A 22,046-nucleotide genomic window follows, 5' to 3' on the forward strand; every position below is an offset into this window, starting at 1 on the left:
GGAAATGTCTTGTTAATTTATGGCGGATGTCCCAAACGTGGAAAGGTAGCCCATTTTAGTAACACTAGTTCCTGTTTCTAAACCTTCTTCTTCCTTCCAGTTCCACCTGTGCCAGGGTTAATCTGCTACTTAATCCACCCACCCCTCTGTAGACATCTGTGGATCCACCAGCGTTCACATACCAGCTTCTGTTAAATGCACCTTCGCCTCAGCCTTACACAGAAAGGGGGTCGTGAACCTCTGATTGAGTAAGCCTTTGCCTTCTTGGTGCCCATGTAAATTAGAGCTGTGGAAGTTGGTCTTTGGAGTACTTCTAAGACTTTATCAGTGATGAGGTCAGAGTTTGTCACCTAAGGGTTTCTGAGTGGTATGGGGTAGGACCAAGAAGCAGGAAGATGTCCGTGTAACTGATGTCTCCTCCAGCTTTCCAAAAGCCCATCACCTTAAAGGACCATTTAACTGAATTGTACAACCATTGCTCCATATAGTCAAAGAAAGGACCAAGATTTTGTTGCCAGTAGGCCCTAGGTTACAAACCTGGCTTGTCACTTATTAACATTGTGCAAGTTATGTAACATTGCCAAATCCCAAGTTTTTGATCTTTTAAAATGGAAATTAAAATGTCATATTTATTTGATTCCTGGGAAGTTTAAATGAAGTAATATATCCTCTCATCACTTAAAAGTTGACAATAGATGATAGTTTCCTTTCCTTTCTCCTTAATATATTTTTTAATTAATAAGTTCCTTAAAGAAAATAGAGATTATTCTTTTCTTATTGATTTCCATATTCTCAGCACCTAGCAGTATCAGGCATGTAATTGTTGAATCAAAGAAAAATATTTTATAAAAGTCTTCAGATCATTTGTTCATTTATTTACCAAGTGATTATTGATTATCTGCAGTGTATCAGGTACTGTGCTCAGGTGAACACAGTCATAATCAGTGTCCTCTCTTTTTTAGTCTAACTGGAAAAGACACATTACAGAGACCATTAGCATAATGAACAACTTTGATCCTTGAGGTGGGATTTAAGTTTTGGAAATAGCTGACATCATTTGTTGTCAAGTCTGACAAGACCTGTTCACGTTTTTGGTCAGAAATGGCAATAAGCGGTTTTCTTTAACTGGTTATGAAAGTTCTAAGAAAGGTATTTCTAAAGTTTAAAAAAATTTTTTTTAAAATTGTATATAGACTTGATGCCTTTGTTTTTATGTGGTGCTAGGATCAAACCCAATGCCTCACACTTGCAAGGCAAGTGCTCCACCACTGAGCTACAACTCCAGCCCTCTGAAGTACATTTTAAGGAACAGTGGCATTATTGGAATATGTATAAATGCATTATGAAGTTTCTATCTTGAGAGGCAGCAGACTTAATGGGATGGGATCATAGTAGGCAAGATGTTTCAGAAACTTGGAACAGCTTAGAAGGCTTAGAGACCAGTTAAAGAACTGAATAATAGGGCAGATAATTGCCTTTCCTGGACAGGATGGTGGTTGGTAGTACTTCCTGGTTTTTTGGTAGATGGTTGAGCTTCAACTCTTGTTAATAAGTCACCCAGGTGATCCTAAGTGAGAGAACACAGAACAAAAGATGAGTTTGTGTTGTCAGTATTTTTTGAGTGAACTTTTTTTTTTTTTTTCATATAATGCAGTGAAACTATCACATGAGGAGGCTCCTTCATTCCATAAATGCTCAATGAGTGGCCACTGTGAGTCCTGTTCTAGAGGTGAAGGGATATGGCATTGAACAAGACAGTCAAGGCCCCGCTCATGCTGAGTTACTTCACATGATGACCTACCCTGCAGGGTGTGTGGGAGAGTCTAGGGCTCCTGTGTTGTTTGGGGTACGAGAGGCAGGTAAAGATGAGGTTGGCCCCCAATGGAAATATCAAATATCCAAACTCCTGTGAACCATCAACAGGTAAACAAGGAATTGGGAAGAATAAGACTTAGATCCAAACCACACTTAGATCCAGATTTGCCTGGTCTGCTGAGGCTGGGCCGGCGTGGGCAGAGACTTGGCCCAGGACACGCCAGGCTCCTGAATGGGGCACCTGAGACTGAGTCCAGATGGCAAGGGATCTACCTGTGTAAAGCACTGAGCCAGGATGCTGGTTAAAACCCTGCAGTCAACTGCAAGAGGTTTTCTGGACCTTTTGTGAACTAGAGGGTTTTTATTAACAGTGGTCAAACGTAAGCAAGATTTTTGTTTAGGTTTCAGGATTCTCAGGGTCATAGACTTCTGTTCCCTTTGTGTTTTCCTTATAATCTAAAAGTGACATATCCAAGGCCAGTCTCTAAAAATTAGATAGATTGATTTTTCCAATCTGAACTGAGAACAATACTACCCATTCTTCAATCTCACAGGGACTTAATGTACATAAAGGGTAGAGTGTTATCATGCAGTAAGACAATACACATTAGGTTTCCAAAGCACTTGACTGAAGGAGTGGAGAAGGGGAGAGGCATTTGCCTTTGAACCTAGGTCTGAAAGAAATGGAAGCTGTTGCTTAAGAATAATAGGTCAGGGTTTGCATTTCCCTTTTTCATGTTTTGACCTTATCTAATTTACTCAAAATCTTATCAGTCCACCAGCATAGTTGTTTCAATTTCATGATGATGATCCATGGAAACTGAGACTCAGGTGGGTCCACACCCCTTTAGTTTTAGAGGGAAGAATCAGTGTGAAGGAAGTAATAAGGGTGAATAAGGGTGTTTGTTCAGGCTCATACTTGTATTGTGTTCAGTCTTGAGAGGAGGGGAAAGTCATACTGATAATGATGGCTACGACTGGTGAAAGACTAAATGCAAGAATAAATGTGAGGTGAGTCTTAGAGATTGGTTGTATGGTGGGGGCGTATCTCATCAAGGGTCCTCTGTTGCATTCTTCCTGTTCAGTGTCATAAGGCTCCTGGGCTCTGAGTACAGAGGGCAGGTGGAAAGTGCCCCTGTTCCCTTATCCTTCTCTGTAAGTGGCTTCCGGTTTAGAGAACTCTAATGACTATTGTTAAGAGAAATGAAGAAGAGGAACATGGATTATGTGTAGTCATTGTCTATCCAGTCTAGGATGTTTCTGAAAGGATGGGGACAGGGCTTCATCTTGTAGCCCCCACTCATCCTTGTAGGGTGCTACAGTAGGATCTAGCCTGGGGTGTACAATAGGGTTACCATTTGTACTGGAAATGGTTAGTGCTACCAAGAAGTCGAATTCTTTATGCAATTTTAATTAAATTTCATTTTAAAACATACTCAAATCAGTTATTAAAGAATATTTGTAGTAGCCTGGGTATGTGATTTTGCTATTTCAACCGTAAATTTTATTAAATCACTATGGGTCAAATGTTTCTAGTGAAAAGCTATTGTTCATTTGGAAATGTGATGTAATGCAAACTAGATGCTCACTTTCAGACGGTTTAAAAAAGGTAAGATCTCAGTAGTTTTATGTAGTGATTAATATTGAAAGAATATTTGTACTATATTGTATTTAGTGGAATGAATTACTTAAGTCAATTTTACCTTTTTTTAAATGTGATGAGTAGAAATTGTTAGATTGCACGTGACTTGCGTTGTTTCTGTTGCACAGTGCTAGTTTATACAATGCCTGTGGAACTATCTGGAGGGGCAGCCAGACTTTCTAGGGAAAGTTGCTAGACTGCAAAAGCTAGAGAATCATTTTTCCTCTTCTATTAACATGCTTTTTTATGTGGATGGGTTTATGAGAATTGAGGGTTGGAAAATAGGTTTTAATAAGAGCAGGTTAATTGAGAAGATAGCTCTGCCTTGTGTTAATCAGAATGATTTTCAAGTGCATTTTTACGCACTCAGAAACCACTGATTCTCCTGAGAACAAAGAACTACATTAGTGCTTTGTCATTTGTGTCCATGTGATCCTTTTACCTTTCGTCCAGGCAGAAATCTTGGGGACTGTCAGCATGGGTTTGATTTGTTGGTGCAAGGAATATAAAGTAATTCAACCAGAGGGGAATTCCATGATGTTGAAGGAAATACCAGCCCTTCTCCAGCTCCTGTTTCAACCCTGAGTGATGTTCAGTGTCCCTCCTTCAGCGTTTTGTTAAACTTTGCAAATCTTTCTCTTTGTAGATCCCAGTCACTGGCAGCTACATGTTAGGCCTGTTGGTGAAGCCCCTGGTGAGGCGTGACTGGTGTGATACAGCCTGCCGTCACAGCTTGGTTTGCAAGTTGCTTTCTGAAGATGCAGAGAGAATTACAACCCACTCTACTGCTTTAACACCCAAATGAATTTCAGTTGTTAAAGCCATATTCATGCTACAATCCTCTCAGTTTAGAACTGAATTTTGCTTCAAGAAAGAAGAGATAAACTACTGATAAAATCAGGATACTTGGAAACTGCTGAAAATTTTGTTTTATATAAGAACTTAAGTTTCCAGTGGCTTTTTTTTTCTTACAAAGGTTTTCCTGAAAGAAAGAAAGAAAGAAAGAAAGAAAGAAAGAAAGAAAGAAAGAAAGAAAGAAAGAAAAGAGTAAATAAATTGCCTAGGTTCTTACGTAAACGACCCTTACCCTTTAAAGCCAATTTGTGTACAGACTTAATCATGAGGAACCAAGAGTTTAAAAAATGTTGGGAGTGAGGTTGTGGCTCAGTGGTAGAGCACTTGCTGAGCATGTGTGAGGTACTGGGTTCCATTCTTAGCACCACAAAAAATAAACAAATAAGTAAAATAAAGTTATTGTGTCCTACTACACCTAGGATGTTAGCTCCATCCTGAAAGTTACGTGGTTTATTCAAGTTGGTTTTTTTTTTTTTTTTTTTTTGTATTGGGGATTAAACTCAGGGGCACTTAACCACTGAGCCATATCCCCAGACCTTTTTTAATATATATTTTATTTAGAGACAGGGTCTTGCTGAGTTATTTAAGGCCTTATTACGCTGCTGAGGCTGGCTTTGAACTCCCCAGCCTCCTGCCTCAGTCTCTGGAGTCACTGGGATTACCGGCATGCACCACCATGCCTGGCCTCTTCAAGGATTTTCTTAACACTTCAGCCTCAGTTTTTACCTCTGTCAAGTCAGTCTTGTGTTAGTTTCTATGGCCTGTCTCCTGCCTTGTGGAGAGGATGTGGAGGCATGTTTTAACTGAAGGGCTTTCGGCTTGGCAAAGAGCCCTTGCAAACTCAAGGTCTAATAGTTTAGGATTCTAAATTAAGAAGTCAGCTGCTGGGGGTGGGGGGCGGGGTTGAGCATTGAGGGTGCTAACCATTAGCATAGAAAGGTATCTTTGGGGAAAAGATGTGTCCCACTGGCCACTTTAAGATGGCACAGGTAATCTCTGTAGCAGCCACCTTGGCGATCATTCCCTTCACCAGGAAACAGTGGCTTTCCAGTCACCAAAGCTATTTGATGTGGGTCCTTTCTTCAGCAGGAGAAGGGGTCCTGGGGCCTGAGCACATGAAGACTGACACAGACCCTTGGGAGGGAGTGCAGGCCAGAGGGGGATGGGTTTCATTTCCTCTCCCTTCACCTCCATTAACCTGTCCTCCTGCCACACAGAAGTACAGCCAGTGCTGAGGATCAGGGCTCTGTGCTGAGCTCCAGAAAGTGGGGCCGAGCAGCCTTCTGTGATGGCCACAGAGGAACTCCAGAGGCGATTAGGAGAGAATAAGAACCCCTGCACTCACCTGCGTGGAGCAGTTGTTCATATGTAGGTCAGGTAGTCACCATTCAGGAACTTCCTGTATTACACTGATTGCTGTTTTATGGTTAAAGGCAGGACAGTGGTAATTTACTCAGGAGGGAAGGACAATTAGCAAATTGATTAATAAGGTTTCTAAACTCTATTGTGAAAGAGAATCATTTACCATATGTCTTGATTTATTCTATTTTTTTTAATGTTTCGTTTTAAGATAGTGATTCTCAACCTTGACTCTACATATTGGAATACCTAGTAAGTTTAACAATTATTAATGCCTGGCTCCCAACCCCACTCTGATTTACTTGGATACTGGGATTTTTTTTTTTTTTTTTTTTTTAGTTTCTTGGAATAAGTCTGACGTGCAGCCAAGGTTCAGAAAACCTGATTCAAAATGTGTTTCCTAAATTGTTATCTGATCCTGAGTCCCTGAAGTATGTGGAAATTCAAGCATTTTTTTTTACATGTAAAATGAACTATAAATGAACTATTAGTCTCCACAAGGCCAGGAGAGTGCTGCTTCATAGTTTGTTACTCACCCTTGCAGTCACACACACACACACACACACACACACACACACACACACAGGCTCTTGTATATTGCATTCTCATTCTCGGTTTACTTTTTTGAATATTAATGTCAGTGGAATTTTCATAGCAATGCTTGTCAGCAAAACTTGTTTTCGTTATTAGTTAACTAAAAACCAAAACTCCCAGGTCTTTCTAACCATGACCACAGTGAAGGGGGAAGAGGCCTTTTCTGATCCAGAGTCTTGTGTCTAACAATCAGGGAATGTCTGTGATTTTTTTTGGACATGTCTAGGTAGAAATGACTTGGTGAGATGGTTATTACTTCTGGAAAATCTAAAAACAGATGTGCAGCATTCCTGATCAGTGTAGAAGATGGTCTATATGTTACTTTTTAGGGTCATAGAGCCTGGGAAGAAGTGAGGAGATAAATTCTGTCCTCGTTTCTTAGTTATATGGCAAGGTTGTTGTCAGTCTTCACTCTTGTTTTCAATTAATTTAATTTCCCATTTTACAACATTAAGACAGGTGTAATTCTTAGAGCATGCATTAAAAGTAATGCTTCATGAGGGACTTCTCAAATTCCTGTCATAATCATGCCTTGTGTTTATGGAGAGCCTTTGATTTAAAATATGGTACAAGCTTCATCCCATTCATTTTTAGAATAACATGGCGTGACAGAAGAGGCTGAGTATCATCATTATTGCGGTTCCTCAGATAGCAACACTAGATGTGGACTCACTTATTGATTGAATTTGTGCTTGTTTCTCTAGGTATAGTTTGCAGGGCTTTTTCTTTTCTTTTTTTTTAATATTTACTTTTTAGGTGTAGATGGACACAACACAATGCCTTTATTTTTATGTGGCGCTGAGGATCGAACCGGGTTCCTCCTGAGCTAGGCGAGCGCTCTACCGCTGAGCCTCAATCCCAGCCCCTGCAGGGCTTTTTCTATTTATTTTTTATTTTTATTTATTTTTAATTTTTTTTAGTATTTATTTTTTTAGTTTTCAGCAGACACAACATCTTTGTTTGTATGTGGTGCTGAGGATCGAACCCTGGCCGCACGCATGCCAGGCGAGCGCGCTACCGCTTGAGCCACATCCCCCAGCCCTTTTCTATTTATTTTTACTTCTCAGTTCGAAGTAACCCAAGAGTTATCTGATATGTGTAGAGCTAGGGCATCTCTTTAGTTTGACCATGGTAATGGTTGCTACTCACCTTCTTCCTGCTCTCTGCCCTGTGGGTGGGGGTGGGGGCATGAGGGCCTTGCCGGGTTTCATTAAAACAGCTCCCCAGGGGCTGCCTAGAGCCTGGGCCAGCACTACAAAGCACACAGCATCTTTCCGCATTACTCTGGATTACCCACATTTGAATTAGAATGCAAACCTTTTCCCCTTGCTCTGCTGTCTGGTCTTCAAAACCTAAAGTTTCTAATTAGGCATGGGTGGTCCACTTAAGCAATAAGCATTTTGAAAAGATAAATCACAGCACACACAAAAAAATCTTTTTCCTTTTAAAGGAGGTCTGACTTGCCTCCCTCAACTTTTTTCTACCAACTCGCTGGGATTGTGGGTTTGAGCCATAGCTTCTCTCTTTCTCTCTCTTCCTTTTACCAGACTTCCAGGATATAGAAAGAAATAAAAAAGAGCAGAGCCCAGAGTAATGCTATAACCGAAAGAAGAAAGCTATTGGAGGAGGTGAGGGACTTACCAGGCCAGATAAAGCAGGTGAAGGGAGGGAGGAATTCAAAGCAACCCTGGAGGTCATCCTGGTCTGTAGGAGCCTGACCTTCGACCTCCTCTCTACTCAGGTTTTCAGTCCCATGAGTCCCAGGGGCAGCTCCTGCCTCCAAGGGCATCACAGTGATGTACAGGAGCAGTCCTGTGGCAGTGGGACATGCCTGGAAGGTCTCTCTCATTTGTGGGGAGAAATTGAGAAGCTTTCTCTAATGGTGCCCTTGATGCAAGTAAATGGCAACTCTCTCAGTTCATTACTTGTTAGCCCCAGGCAGGGACAACGCAGATTGGCTAATCGTAATAGCCAAACCATTAAAGGGAATAGCATTAATGGAGGAGAAAACAGCTAATAAGGAGCTGCACTTGGCCACTTTGTTTTGCCAGGGATACAAACCGCTGCTAATTTAAGTACCTGTTCCTTCTGCTGCTGGAAACAGTTGGAAAGAAAGGATTCAGTGACCCTCTTTTAAAAGGCAGATCAAAAACCTAGGGACATTTCTGGGTAAATCCAACAGCAAGCGTTGATTTTTTCCAGAGGTACACATAATGGTTTGGTGTAAATGAAGCCACACCACCTTGTCCTGAAGTGAAGCTGTGACCCACCGTGGATAGCACTGGCCTGGCGTTCCCAGGAGTGGTGATGTGCTCTGTGGAGCTCAAATGAACCATGCTTTGAGCAAAAGCCGCTGTCTACATCATGGCAGGGATGAGGGGTGTCGTCTAAGGTTGTGGAATGGAGGGAATTTAATTTTCCCATGCAGGTCTGAAGCTTGTAACCTTGCTTGCTTGTGCCTCAGCGCTGGGTTCCAGCCAAATGAGCTAACCATCCGTGCATCCTTAGAGCTGGGCCAGCTCCACAGTACTCCCTGGAAACCACAACCTGGCATTAAAAGGAATCACAGCTTTAGATTCTGCTTACTATTCATGTCAGAAATGTCTGAGAAATTCAGACAGAGGGAATAAAACTCATGGCACCTCAGGAGTGGAAAGGATCTTAATGAAAATGTTTTAAAGTTGGGGCAATAAGAAATCTGTTTGAGTTTTTTGCTTTGGTAATCCCAGTTCTAGAAACTAGTGCTTTTTCAGATTATATTTGATGGAACTCTAGGACATGGAGGGGACTTGGGAACTCACTGGTAGAGAAGGGGGCCTGGTGTTCATGTTACATTTGGGCCTGCCCCACCCACACTGTCATTAATAAGCTTTGCCTCACCAGTGGGTAGAAGGTTGTACAGAAGTGGCATCTTGGATTTCTAAAGAGCCTGCCTGAGCTCCTTCCCTGTGTGGAAAGCCCTTTAGAATAACCTTCTCCTCTCCACTTCAATTGGCTTTGGGGGACTTTTGTTGGCCTTTGGAGGCTTCAGCTGTTAGGCTTTTCTTCTGGTACACCCATCTGTGGCTGACTCTGCTCTCTTTGGGTATACAGGCGCTGTGGTTTGGATAAGGGTCTCCTTAAAGGCCCATGTGTTTTATTTATTTTTTATTTTTTTTGGGGGGGTAGGTTATCAATATATTTTTTTAAATTTTTATTGTTGGTTGTTCAAAACATTACATAGCTCTTGATATATCATATTTCACACTTTGATTCAAGTGGGTTATGAACTCCCATTTTTACCCCGTATACAGATTGCAGAATCACATCGGTTACACATCCACGTTTTTACATACTGCCATACTAGTGTCTGTTGTATTCTGCTGCCTTTCCTATCCTCTACTATCCCCCCCTCCCCTCCCCTCCCCTGCCTTCCCCTCTTCTCTCTCTACCCCCTCTACTGTAATTCATTCCCCCCCCTTTTTTTCCCTTTCCCCTCACTTCCTCTTGTATGTAATTTTGTATAACCCTGAGGGTGTCCTTGCATTTCCATGCAATTTCCCTTCTCTCTCCCTTTCCCTCCCACCTCTCACCCCTGTTTAATGTTAATCTTCTTCTCATGCTCTTCCTCCCTACTCTGTTCTTAGTTACTCTCCTTATATCAAAGAAGACATTTGGCATTTGTTTTTTAGGGATTGGCTAGCTTCATTTAGTATAATCTGCTCTAATGCCATCCATTTCCCTGCAAATGCCATGATTTTGTCATTTTTTAGTGAAGAGTAATACTCCATTGTGTATAAATGCCACATTTTTTAAATCCATTTGTCTATTGAAGGGCATCTAGGTTGGTTCCACAGTCTTGCTATTGTGAATTGTGCAGGCCCATGTGTTTTAAAGCTTGGTCCCTGGAGTGATGCCATTGAGAGGTGGTGGAACCTTTAAGAGGTGGGGCCTGGTGGGAGGTCTTTGGGTCATTGTGGGTATGCTCTCAAAGGGGAAAGTGGAACCCTAGTCCCTTCCTCTTTTTCTCTTTTGCTTCCCAGCCTTGAGCTGAGTGAGAGGCTTTACTCTATCATGTGCTTCTACCATGCTGTGCTGCCCAAAGCAAAAGGCCCATTGATTCTGAACTGGAGCCTCCAAAACTGTGAGCCAAAATAAACCTTTTCTCTTTATACATTGATTATCTCAGGAATTTATTATAGTAACAGAAAGCTGACTAAAACAATAAATAAGCCTCAACTTTTACTTTTACCTGCCCTTCCAATATTTAAAGGCATCTCTGCAGACCCTTTAGTCTTTCTGCCCCATAAGCCAGGTATATCATCAATGCCTTCATTCATCTTTCATTTGGGAATGTACATCTTCAGGCTGTTGATGGAGCTTTGCTTGGACTGTGACACCATTGCAAATTCTAGAAGTGGACTCCATGGCTTCTTGGCACACAGATCTGCTTACTATAGACACCAAATAAATGTTGACAGGGTCTTTTCCTTCTCAGTGCTTCTATTTATCTCACCTGTACATTTAGATTTGCTGCCCTTAGATAAATGGCAAGAGTTGAGGAGGGGAAATGGTTTCTTATTGTTAATACCCAAGATGAGATTTCAGTCCAAGGTAAAGTTATCATTTACACAAGTGATCTTTCAATGTCCTAGTGGCCCTATTGATTGTGTCCTGCAGTAAATACACATCCCGGGATGAATTCTGATGCTCTCCTGTTCAGAGGTAAAGACAACTTTCCCATTCATCATAGTTAGTCCCCTTCCTTTAGCTAAATGCATTTACACCCTCCATCTGTTCTCTTTGTGAGATAAGCAACAAGCTGAATAAAGTAGACACCCTGGTTTAGGCAGCTCTGCTGAGTGACCCTCAGGGGCCCCAGTGGAATTTCAAGAGGAGTGTGAACAGATTCACAGCCATGAAATATTCCAAGGTTGCTACAGTTCTTACGAGCTTGAACTTATCTCTTGGAATTCCCCATGAGCTGGGAAGCCATTGTTGACTGGCCAGCATGACTTACATGCCATTGCTCCTCTTTATTAAAAACAGTTCAGAGGAGTGGAATAAGACTATTTGTACCCAAATACCAGCCGGGTCATGAGCTGGTGACTGGAACAGGTTGCTTAAGCCCTGTGATCTTCAGATCAGGTTCCCTACTGTGGAGTGGAGCCTAGGATGCCTTCTTTGCCTCCTTTTTTTTTTTTTTTTTTTTTTTTTGTGAGGGCCCCTAAGGGCGCCACAGGAAGCACAGACCTCATCTTCCCTTAATGCTAAACTCCCTTTTCTGGTTGTTACAATGTCTATGCTTTCCAACTAAGATTAGGATGTAGTCTGAGAGGTATAAGTATGTATATATGAGTGCTCATACATATTTACTGGTAAAATGACACTGGATCTTTTTGAGGGGACCAGGGATCGAACTCATATATACTGAGCCACATCCCCAGCCCTATTTTATATTTTATTTAGAGATAGGGTCTCACTGAATTGTTTAGCGCCTCGCTTTTGCTGAGGCTGGCTTTGAGCTCTTGATCCTCCTGCCTCAGCCTCTCGAGTCGCTGGGATTACCAGTGTGTGCCACCAAGCCTGGGGAATTTTTATAATTATTTATTTATTTGCAGTGCGAGGGATCAAACCCAGGGCCTTGGATATCAGACAAGCGCTTTGTCATTGAGCTACATCACCAGCCCCTGCACAGAATTTTTAATTTTGGGGCCATCATGGAAATCCTTAGGACTTATAGTTCTGTAACTTGCAATGCCTAGTACAGGCCTGGGCTTATCATGAATACAAAATGAATGTTGAAGTATTTCTTAATCATAGGGAGGAAGAAGTCTCAATGACCTTTTACAGCAAGGCTTGATTGCAGGGCCTGTTGCTAATGTTCTTTTTCTTTTCTAAACCTCACTGTGCATGGATAACAAATCTGGATAAAAGGAAAACCTAAGATGCTTTGACTTAATTGTGCTGTTTGGCAGATGCAATTCACTGTCTTCTGATTTTAGGATGTCCCTGGTCCAAAAGAGGAGACAAGGGACTCCTTGCCTTGTTTATTTCAGCTTTAAACAAGAATCCACAAATGTAAGGTCCTAAAACATTTTCATAAACTTACAGAAAAAGGGCACTGGTGAAACCAGGCTGGAAGGAAGAGCCCTGGCCTAGTGTTGAGTGTGGTTTGTCAGGTGCTCCCTCTCCCTGAGGGCCATCTGGGTAGCCCAGGGAGGAAGCTCCAGAGACCAGGAATGTGTTTCCCAACCACCGCAATTTCAACAGGGCCCTCCCATTTTCTCCCCGCTGGAAGTACTGATATACATCCTGCAAGCGTCCTAAAATCATTTTGTTTGAAAAAAATTAATGACAGTCTCCCGAAAGATATTTCTCTCGAGGGGCCCTGGACACCAGGAAGAAAGTGAAATTGGACCCCTGGTTTAGGCATCTTCTAGAACCTTCCTGGGGTGGGAAGAAATCATCACAACTTTACTTCTGAATCTGGTCTTCTACTTTAGAACTTTTGTTTGAATACCTGGAGTATTTTTCCTCACCCCAGATCTTAGGGTATACTGTTCCTTTCTGGGGAGAATCCAAAAATTGATTATCTGTGGCCACATTTGCATCTTTTCTCAAGTTCTTTCTCTCACTGAATTTTGGGGTGGACAAAATATTCAATGAATTTCTTTTTCCAGTGAAGACATGGACTCTCAGGAGCACATATAGTTTAGGTTCTCATGTCTGTTTGCATCCATGATGCCCAAAACCTAGAAAACGGTACAGGCAAATTTTTGTTTATTCAGTGTTTTGGTAATGAGTAGATATAGCTTGTTAATAAAGGCTCACTTAATGAAAACCTGTTTAATGAAAGCCAGCACCACCACCTTGGATCATTCTCCAGCCAGAAGAGTGTACTTGAGAAACTGTGTGTCCAGACATTAATTTAGTAAATTTCAATAAATAGCCTCCCATAGGAGAGATTTCTTCTGTTCAGGCTATACAGGCTGATGAGAGTACAAGCCTCAGCTTTGCAAGCAGCTTTCCTTAGAAAACCTGCTGATGGGAAAGTCAGCCTTCCCTCCCGGGTAGAGAGGGCCAGTGCCAGCACTCTCTTTGCTGCCTGCTGTTTCCCATCTTGTCTGGGTGGCAGCTTGTCATTGCAGTGATAGGACACCAAAGTGCATCAGCATGGCCATGGCTCCTATGGCATTTTATCATAGCTCTGTGACACTCCTCCTCCTCAGGACTGCCTACACAGACTTCAAGAACCAGCATGGGGGAATAATCTGGGTATTTATAATGGGGATGGGGCAATTTCTAGAAAAGTTTCCTAAATCTGGACATCTCGGCTCTTTAGTTTAGGAATCTTTGCAATGACCTGCAAAACATCTTAGTGGAAGTACACCAACTTTATTTCTGTTTGTCTCAACTGCCAAAATGCTTTATTTCCAGAGAATTAGTATTTAATTAACAATAAACTCCCAAGTTTCCCAATCCTTCAACCTAAAGGGTCCATTGTATAGGAACAAGTACATAAATGCCCTAGGGGGATCCCTAAGACATGTAGAAGTTCTATACTGAATAATTTTGAAAAGGAAGGACTATTTTGGTGATATTTTTTTCTGTTTGGCTCTTCCATAATGTGCAGTCTGTTGTGGGGATGCCATTCCCCTGCTGAGCACAAAAGTGGTAAGCCTTGCCAGGTGTGGTGGCACATGCCTGTCATCCCAGCAGCTCTGGAGGCTGAGGCAGGAGGATCATGAGTTCAAAGCCAGCCTGAGTAAAAGTGAGGTGCTAAGCAACTCAGTGAGAACCTGTCTCTAAATAAAATACAAAATAGGGCTGGGGATGTGGTTCAGTGGGAGAGTGCCCCTGAGTTCAATCCCAGGTACCCCCCAGAAAAGAAGCGGTGGTAAACATGGTGGTTTACATGGGAGTCACAGGTTCACAGGTTGCTAGGTATTTAATATGAAAAGAAGCATAATTAGATGGGTACCTATCATTGGCCTTCATGGTTTGGAGAAGGAAAGGAGGAGAGAAATGTAAGTCATTTTGAATTTGGTACCATTCTATACCCTTTGCTTAAAATTATTTTCACCTTTATTTTTTCTTTTCTGAGCTTTGAGCTATTCTCTACCTCTCCTTGCCACTGTCCCTATAGGTATTGTAATTACCCTCAGAAATTGCAGTGCGTTTGCTTCTGTTCAGCCAGTTGGTTTAGATTGGGTTTACAAATTTGAGAGCAGCCTGTTTTACTTATGTTTTTCAGCATCTAAACAATAACATAACCACATGACTGCATCTTTAGTCACATCATTGACCTACACCTGCAGTTTATGCCCCTACAACACTCGAATGCATTAATATCACTGTCTGCAGCATTTTAATTTAATTAGAGCTGTGTTTATAATTCTCCTGGGAAAATCCTTACTCCCTTCTCTCCCACCCCATGTTAAAATAAAGCACCTCTGGTTTTCATCTGATAGTTTGCTTTAGAGATGAGTGTGCTGTCAACTCTACCTAGCCCCCTCTTTTGTTGGGATCAGACCAGAAGCAGTTGTGAGAATAGAGTTCCCTTTCTTTGGAACATTGGCTGTTAGTCTCCCTGCGTTCCTCTGTCTAGCTGTCTCCATCTGAGCAGGTGGTATTTGTATGATTTTTCTAATTGCTGGTAGTGTGCTGATGTGCCATTATAGAAGATAAGTACATGGTTATAGTAATCAAATAAAAAATGAGGACCACTAGAGAGTCACAAAGAGAGACAAAAGGAGTTAACTCTGCAGTATGGGATTCCCAGCGGTGTGTTCTCTTCTCAGAAAAAAGCCTGTGCACTGGGCAACATCCTTCCTGGGGTCCCCTGGGGCTCTTTTGTCTGCTGAACCCAGGGTTCCAGTAGGTTGTGTTGGCTGCTGGCAGATTGCTTGAGGTTCTAGAAGCACATTTTGCTTTCCTCCACTTGGTCAAGATAAACTCTCTTCAGTGACTGACAGATCTCTTCCTTGAACCTTTTAAAAAGAGCTTCCTGCTCTCAGCTTGCAGGTTGCAATCCTGACTTTCACCATAGTGGAAGCTATCCTCAGGAATGAGTGGAGTTCAGGGTCACAGTTGTTCAGTCTCTGGCCTGCCTTCTGTAGGTTTCATTATGAAATAGTTCAGTTGTCTCTTACAATTTCTTGGATGGGTATGGGAGAGGATGACATAACATCCAGGCAGGTGCTCAAGTGTGCTACGTCAGTGTAGCTGTGAGGTGAGGGAACCAAGTAGAAGTAAAAACTCTTCCTAAGAAACTTCAGGGAAATGAAGGCACAAATATAATGACACAAGCCAGCACCTAACACACTGCAGAGGTGAAGCCTCCCTGGATTCCTATCAGTAGGCGGGAGGCAGATTTCCCAAGAAATAAAGTAGAAGTAATTTTGAGGGCTGGGCTTCTCCAGCTTGTCCTTGATGGAGTTGAGGAGGCAGGGATGAGTTGGCCTGGTTTTCATAGACAAGCTAGAGGACCTTGTTTCTCCTTGCTTTAAGGGAAAAATAATTGTATTATGAAATACCATCCTCTCTATTTCTTGCACTCATGCCATGCCCTTTGGAGACCCTTTGGTTGCACAGTATTTTCTTCACCAACTGTTTCGCTTCTGCAAAAACCATAACAAAACAGAAAGCTAGTTCTGGGAATAAAGCTAATGGCAAACATCTACATGTATGACGAGATTGGGGGATCATGTGAGGGTGGAGGAGAATGGAGAATTTAGAAAAAAAATTAATCTAGAAAAACAGATTATGTTTGAAATGCTTAAAAGCACATCTCACCTAGCAAAATCCCTAAACAAATTTAATGTTTCCCATACATGTGATTATATATCTTTGCCTCTTAAACTATCCTAACACAAACACCAAAAAGTGTAACTCCTCCTTAAGTTAGAGTTGCTCAAACTATGTGTGATATTTGGTAAAGTTCGAGAAAAGTGAAGTTGACAGTTTTGCCTCTGGGTGACCTTTCATAAGACATCTTGATTGACATAGAAATCAAATCTAGGATATTTGGGTCTGCCCTGAATTAACAAATTCACCAGGAAACTTTAAGATGTATGTTTAAACAGAAATATTCCACCCACCCTAGTTTCTGCTAGTGGATGCCTTAGGGAAGGTGTAGCAATTCCATCTGGAAATTGCAACAATATGTATATATTCATTTAAAATTGAAATTTCCTGCCACAACCACCAAACTTTCCAGGCCATGAGCAGAAGTTTTAATTTGGTTGTAGGGTCAGGGGACTCCCCTGCTTCCCTTTGCACATTTGAAGAGATGTAAAATGTTGAAAGAACTATCCTTTCAAAAAGTAAACACCATCTTCACTTTACTTTAATCTAGGATTTTCTTTTGCTCCTGGTTTTTAAAATTTTCATAATGGCATCTTACTGGTCTTTTCATCCCAACTTATTTTTGGACTTTGTATGTCCTACTTTGCCCAGTTAAACCACAGAAGCTAACGGAAGTTATGTTTATGTATGTGACTGCAAATCAAACTAGTTGGTGTGTAGATCTGAGATGCAAATTGTACTACTGTTCTCACTGAATATACTAGTTGGTTTCTTGCCATTATTTGCAATATTTTAACTTCAAACTAATAATAATCCTTCACACCCCATCCAGTTTCTTTTAATTGATCTAGCAAACACTGCTCATTTGAATTCAAATGGTGATTTTACTGAAGCCCCTCCTACTGTCATTAAGCATCTTCATTTAAATAATGCTTTCCTTAGTCCAAACAATTCTTTGAAGATGTCTGAAATATTTTAGAGGGAAAGGAAATACAGATTCTGATGGGATATGAAGGAACAAAGAGACACCTACTAATTCTGCAGATCATTGTCTCTTAGGAAGGAAGAAATTAAATGTTGGATATTTTTGGTTATGGTTATTGTTTTGTGAGAGAAAGATGATAGAAAAACTTTGCTCATAGATTTATTAACAAAACCTAGGTCTTTTTAGCCATTACTTTCCACTTCGCCTATTTAATATACTCTTACTGGATCTGAGTATAGAATCATATTTTGATTAGAAGCTGGGGTTATTGCCAGAGAAGAGGAAATGTGGTGTTAATGCATTGGTGACATTGATATGTGACTTGGAAAAATAATTTTTGAGAGAGTTGGTTTTTTGCTATTCTCTTGGACTTTTTTTCTCCCCATTGGCTCACCTGTGTCCCTCTCATTACCTGAACAAACCACAGGGGTACACATCTGTTGACCTCAGTCCAAAGAGCCCAATCAATATTCAACCTTTCCTGCATTTTTTATAAACCTCAAATATGAAGCATCTAAAGGACAATTTATGAACCAGGTATTCCGAATGCCCCACCTCCCTTTTGCTTCCCACACCCCGGGTAGTTTCACACCTCCATTCCAAGCTTTCACTGCCTTTTTAACCCCCTCGCCTCTTCCTGCCCTTATTTTTAACAGCAGGAACGAATTTCATATACACCTCCAGAGAGCCCGGTGCCGAGTTACGCTTCCTCAACTCCACTTCATGTTCCAGTGCCTCGAGCGCTTAGGATGGAGGAAGACTCGATCCGCCTGCCAGCGCACCTGCGTGAGTGTCGGCTGCCAAGGGAAGGGGAAGGACAAACTGACAGACAGGCTGCTGGACCGCACGGGGCGGGGGAGGCAGAGGGCTCCGAGCCATGGAGGGGCAAACTCTGAGGCCGTTTTCACAGGACTCTGCCTTGTTCGCTTTGGTTGCTTTGGAATCTTTTGACCCCACCCCATAATGGCCATGAAAAGTTTGAGATTCTTGACGCTTATTTCTCAGTGTATTTATTTCATGTCTGATGATATGTGGAAAAAAAAAAAAAGGAAATGTGCACTATATGGCAGAGTCAATTCAGTGTCCTAGGAGGCAGATTATTATTGTTATGCCATGTTTATCTGTATTCCTAGATTCACCTACTCCCCTTTAAAGTTTTCTTTGATCTGAATGAGGCTTAGTTTCTGATTCACTCACTTCACTCCCTGCTTTGCTTTTAAGCTGGTGCTCTCTCTTCTTTGTAGACTCCCCCTCCCTTCTTTTCTCATGGCGGGTTACATTTTATATGCTGATATATGTCTTTTCCCTGGTCTCCTCTTTTCTTCTACTCTCTGCTGGGGTTTGCTTTGCCTCAGCAGCTTTAGTTTGTAGTAGTTCCACCATCCTCTCCCATATCATCCCTACTCCTTGCCTCCACCACCTTCCATCTGAATTTTCAGCTGCAACCTTGGCAGACATCGGGTCCAAAGCATTGACATCTGCCAGTTCTGTTTTTGATCTGTCTTTCCTGTACTGCCACTTAAGTCCAGGTGATAAAATGTGATTGGGGCAACTGGAGAAAATGAATCACCTGATTCCCACCCTGATCCTGGTATCCAAGAAAATGCCACATTCTCCAGCTTGGATGATATCCTGAGAGCACAAGTCCAGGTTCTGGAGGTTCCTGGGGACAACTTGACCCTTCCCTAGTTGAATCCCAGTGACATAAATGGTGGTACAGTCATGCTGGCCATCTCTTTCAGGCTATTCTCCTTTTGTTTCCATCCTTCCTCAGAAGGTTGCTTACTAAAAGTACAGAAAAATAAAACAGGAAACAGGGGACCCAGGCTCTCCTTTTCTCTCTCTCTGATAAATCAGAGAATCAGATGAATGATGCTAGGGGTCCTGGGAGACATTGCTGGTTTATCCCTTCTGCCTACAGTGAGGATGGTTGCTGGGATTTTTGCAAGGAACTGGCAACATGAAACTCCTTCCCCTCTTCAGTTTGCTGTGTCTGTTGGTAATTACAAAGTTGCTGCCTACTGTGGTGTAGACATTCCTGCTTCACCTGGGTAGAGAGGTAAAGGACACAGCCCCATTCTACCATCTTTTCCTCTACAATGAACTTTTAAAAAGGAGGTTGGAACTGTAAAGGCCATGGTCATGACTGCGGGCACTGACTGGAGTTTTAGGGCACCATAGGGCACCATTGCAGCGGACAGAACTGGCAAAGAAATGGTGGGCAGACAATAGAAGATTTCTCTCCAGATATTGCCCTATGCCCAGTATATTTACATCAGGAATATTCACTTCAGGGTGGAACATACTCATGCCATGTAGGCAAAACACTTGTACCACCTAATCTCATTCATTTGTTCATTCCATTTGTAGTTACTGATTATCTGCTTCTAGGATCAGGGTACAGAAACAAAGACAGAAGACAAAGCTCCCTGTTCTTATGGAGCTTAAATTCTAGTACAGAGAGAAAAGAAATAATGAACACTTGTCCCAAACAAGCTGAGGTTTCTTTCATAACTTTGTATTCTTGTATTTTGCAACATCCCCCAAGGAGGCCCTAACTCATGGTTCACCTCTGAATGCCTTTGACATATGTAAGCTCTTTTGCTGTGGAACTCTCTCCCTAAAAAGTTATCATGGTAAAACAAAGAAGCAAGCAAGCAAATAGACAAGCCAAACCAGCAGTCAAGAGGTCTTAATTCATAGCTCGTTCTGCTGTTTGACTGCAGTCAGTTGTTTAATTCAGTTTCCCAATCATGTGGGACCACATTTGGAGTAGCAAATATTTAAGATCCTTACTATATTTAAAATACGCAGTTCTCATATAAGCTTTCCTTCTCCTTGGAACCATTTCTTCAATACCAACACTTTAATTTCTTCTAGTGTCAGTTCTTTCATTGAACCACTTCTGTGCCGCTTACCAGTAATTACTTGCTCCCAGTATATGCCTAGGATACAATCATAATAGCTAATAACTGTGGGATTATCCTGTTCCTGGCACAGTGAAATTCTGTATATATAAATTATTTTATTTCATTCTCGCAATGTAATATCTCCATATCACACATAAGGACTTAGAGAATTTAAGTAATTTTTTAAGGTTGATTGCAAAACTCATAAGAGATAAAGATTCAAACTCAATTATGCCTGATTCCAGAGCCTAGGCTTCTATCCTTTATGTCACCATATAAGTATGTGTTTAATAAATATTTTTGAAGATGGGTGGATGAATTCAGGGATGATACTTGGCTAGATTTATGACTGATGTGGCCACAACATTGGTTTATGGCTGGAATCCATTCTAACTTGTTCTGTCTGTTGCTGAGTAGTTTGCATATTACCCTTGGATGGACATGTGCCTGGATCCTCACATAGACAATCATCCAGCTGTAGCACATTACTGCTGACTTTGGTGCATAATCAGTAGTTAGATTGTGGATTCAGGTTAGGATAATGGCTTTGCCTAAATGTGTACTCTGGCAGTCTAATTTTACATATCTCTCCTTGGTAATCCACATGAGTCCCTTTGTGATACCATGGTCCCGACATGACATCTGGAACAAATCCTCTGAAAGTGGAGGTTCCCAGGCTCTTGCTGTTTGCCTTCAGCTGGGGCTTTCCGAGCAAGGCCCAGCTTCCCTGTCCTGTTCAGGACTTGACTGCTTCTCATGCTGTTTGAGAGGCAAATAGAAGGTTAAGACTGGGGCCACACACTTGAAGATGCATCCCAGCTGAGTTTCCAAACCTTAGTGAAAATAAATATTCTAACAGGGGAATTGGGTTATTGCTGTTTTAATCTGGGATTCCAGGCAATTCCCAGTGGAATGCTCATGGAAAGTACGGGGAAGAATCTGAAAGCCAAGACAGCAGCAGGACATTTATGGTATTACTGGGTTGAAAGCATTTTTAGCTGCTTGTTTTAAAGAGATATTCACCAGACTGGGATGGCTCCAAGTGGCTTTTTTTCTCCATTTATCACTTGATCTCCAGATAAAGCCTTTCTCTTACCTTTTTTGCTTTCTTTCATTCTTAAATCAAAATCTTACCCTTGGAGAGAGGAGGGCAGGGATCATAAAAGCTAAGATTCTCATACAGAGTTTCTCACCAGTTTGTTCTGCAAACACAAGGCGAGACCTAAACTGAAGACACAGCCCTAACAAATTAGCATGCTATTGAGAAGTACAAAGTGATGCTCTCCCTTTTATTTGCCTGTGATAAAAGCCAAGTGATAAATGGAGCATTGTGTTAAGTGGTGATTATGAGGGACTGAAGGGATGGTGGGGGGAAGGAGAAGAGTCAAGGGAAGAAGGACCAGGCCTATCGTGCTGGACTGACTCACTGCCCAAATTTTCAGGATGGTGCCCTTCAACAGTCCTGCAGCAGAGCTCCGCTGCTCACTAGGGGAGCAAACACAAGTATGTTTGCTGAGAAAATAGAAACGACATGACTTTTTTCTTCTTCTTTTATAAACTTTTTTTTGTTGTTGTTGTATGCTTGGAGGTAGAAGGGCTAAAGTACAACAATTATAGCGGGCAGGTGAAAAAATAAGTTCCATCCTTTAAAGGGACCATCAGCCTTCCATCACAGCTTGAGAACACTTGAAAGAGCAAGGACCTCTCAAGGGTGCTCAGTCAAGGTCACTCTTGACCTACAAGCAGAGGAGGGCTGTGGCCTGGAGAACAGATGCTGTTTCCCCATTCTTACCAGGGGCCTTGCTGTGTGAGGGAGGGACTTTTTAAAATTCATCTGTCCAAAGGCTACCTTCTTCTAAACTTGTGGGGAAGTGGGTGTTAAAGGGAGCAGCAAAAGTCACATCATGAAGTAGTGGCACCCTGCTTATGGTAAAGATTCTGTGTCAGTCAGACCAAATACGTAACATAAGCTACTTAAAAGAAGGAAAAGTTCATTTTGGCTTACAGTTTCAGAAGTTTCAGTCCATGGTTGGTTAGTTCCATAGTTTCTGGGTCTGGGGTTGAGGCAGCACTTCATGGAAGGCAGTGCATGGTGGAA

At 41.8% G+C, this 22,046-nt stretch overlaps 1 protein-coding gene across 3 annotated transcripts in view; it reads left to right on the forward strand.

Annotated features, from left to right (window-relative positions):
* ETV6 (ETS variant transcription factor 6) overlaps nt 1-22,046 on the forward strand; it is a 225,605-nt gene that overhangs the window by 76,187 nt on the left and 127,372 nt on the right. The window contains exon 2 of one of the 3 annotated variants that reach the window (XM_081310392.1): nt 17,699-17,825. The exons of 1 other annotated variant lie outside the window; for it this stretch is intronic. In XM_081310392.1, coding sequence (XP_081166518.1) covers nt 17,699-17,825 — 127 coding nt within the window. Of the gene's footprint in view, nt 1-17,695; nt 17,826-22,046 lie in introns of all 3 variants that reach the window. One more of the 3 variants, XM_081310391.1, reaches the window with a different exon arrangement.

This window comes from Spermophilus citellus (genome assembly GCF_964194105.1).
Source record: "Spermophilus citellus genome assembly, chromosome: 10".
Classification (NCBI taxonomy): domain Eukaryota; kingdom Metazoa; phylum Chordata; class Mammalia; order Rodentia; family Sciuridae; genus Spermophilus; species Spermophilus citellus.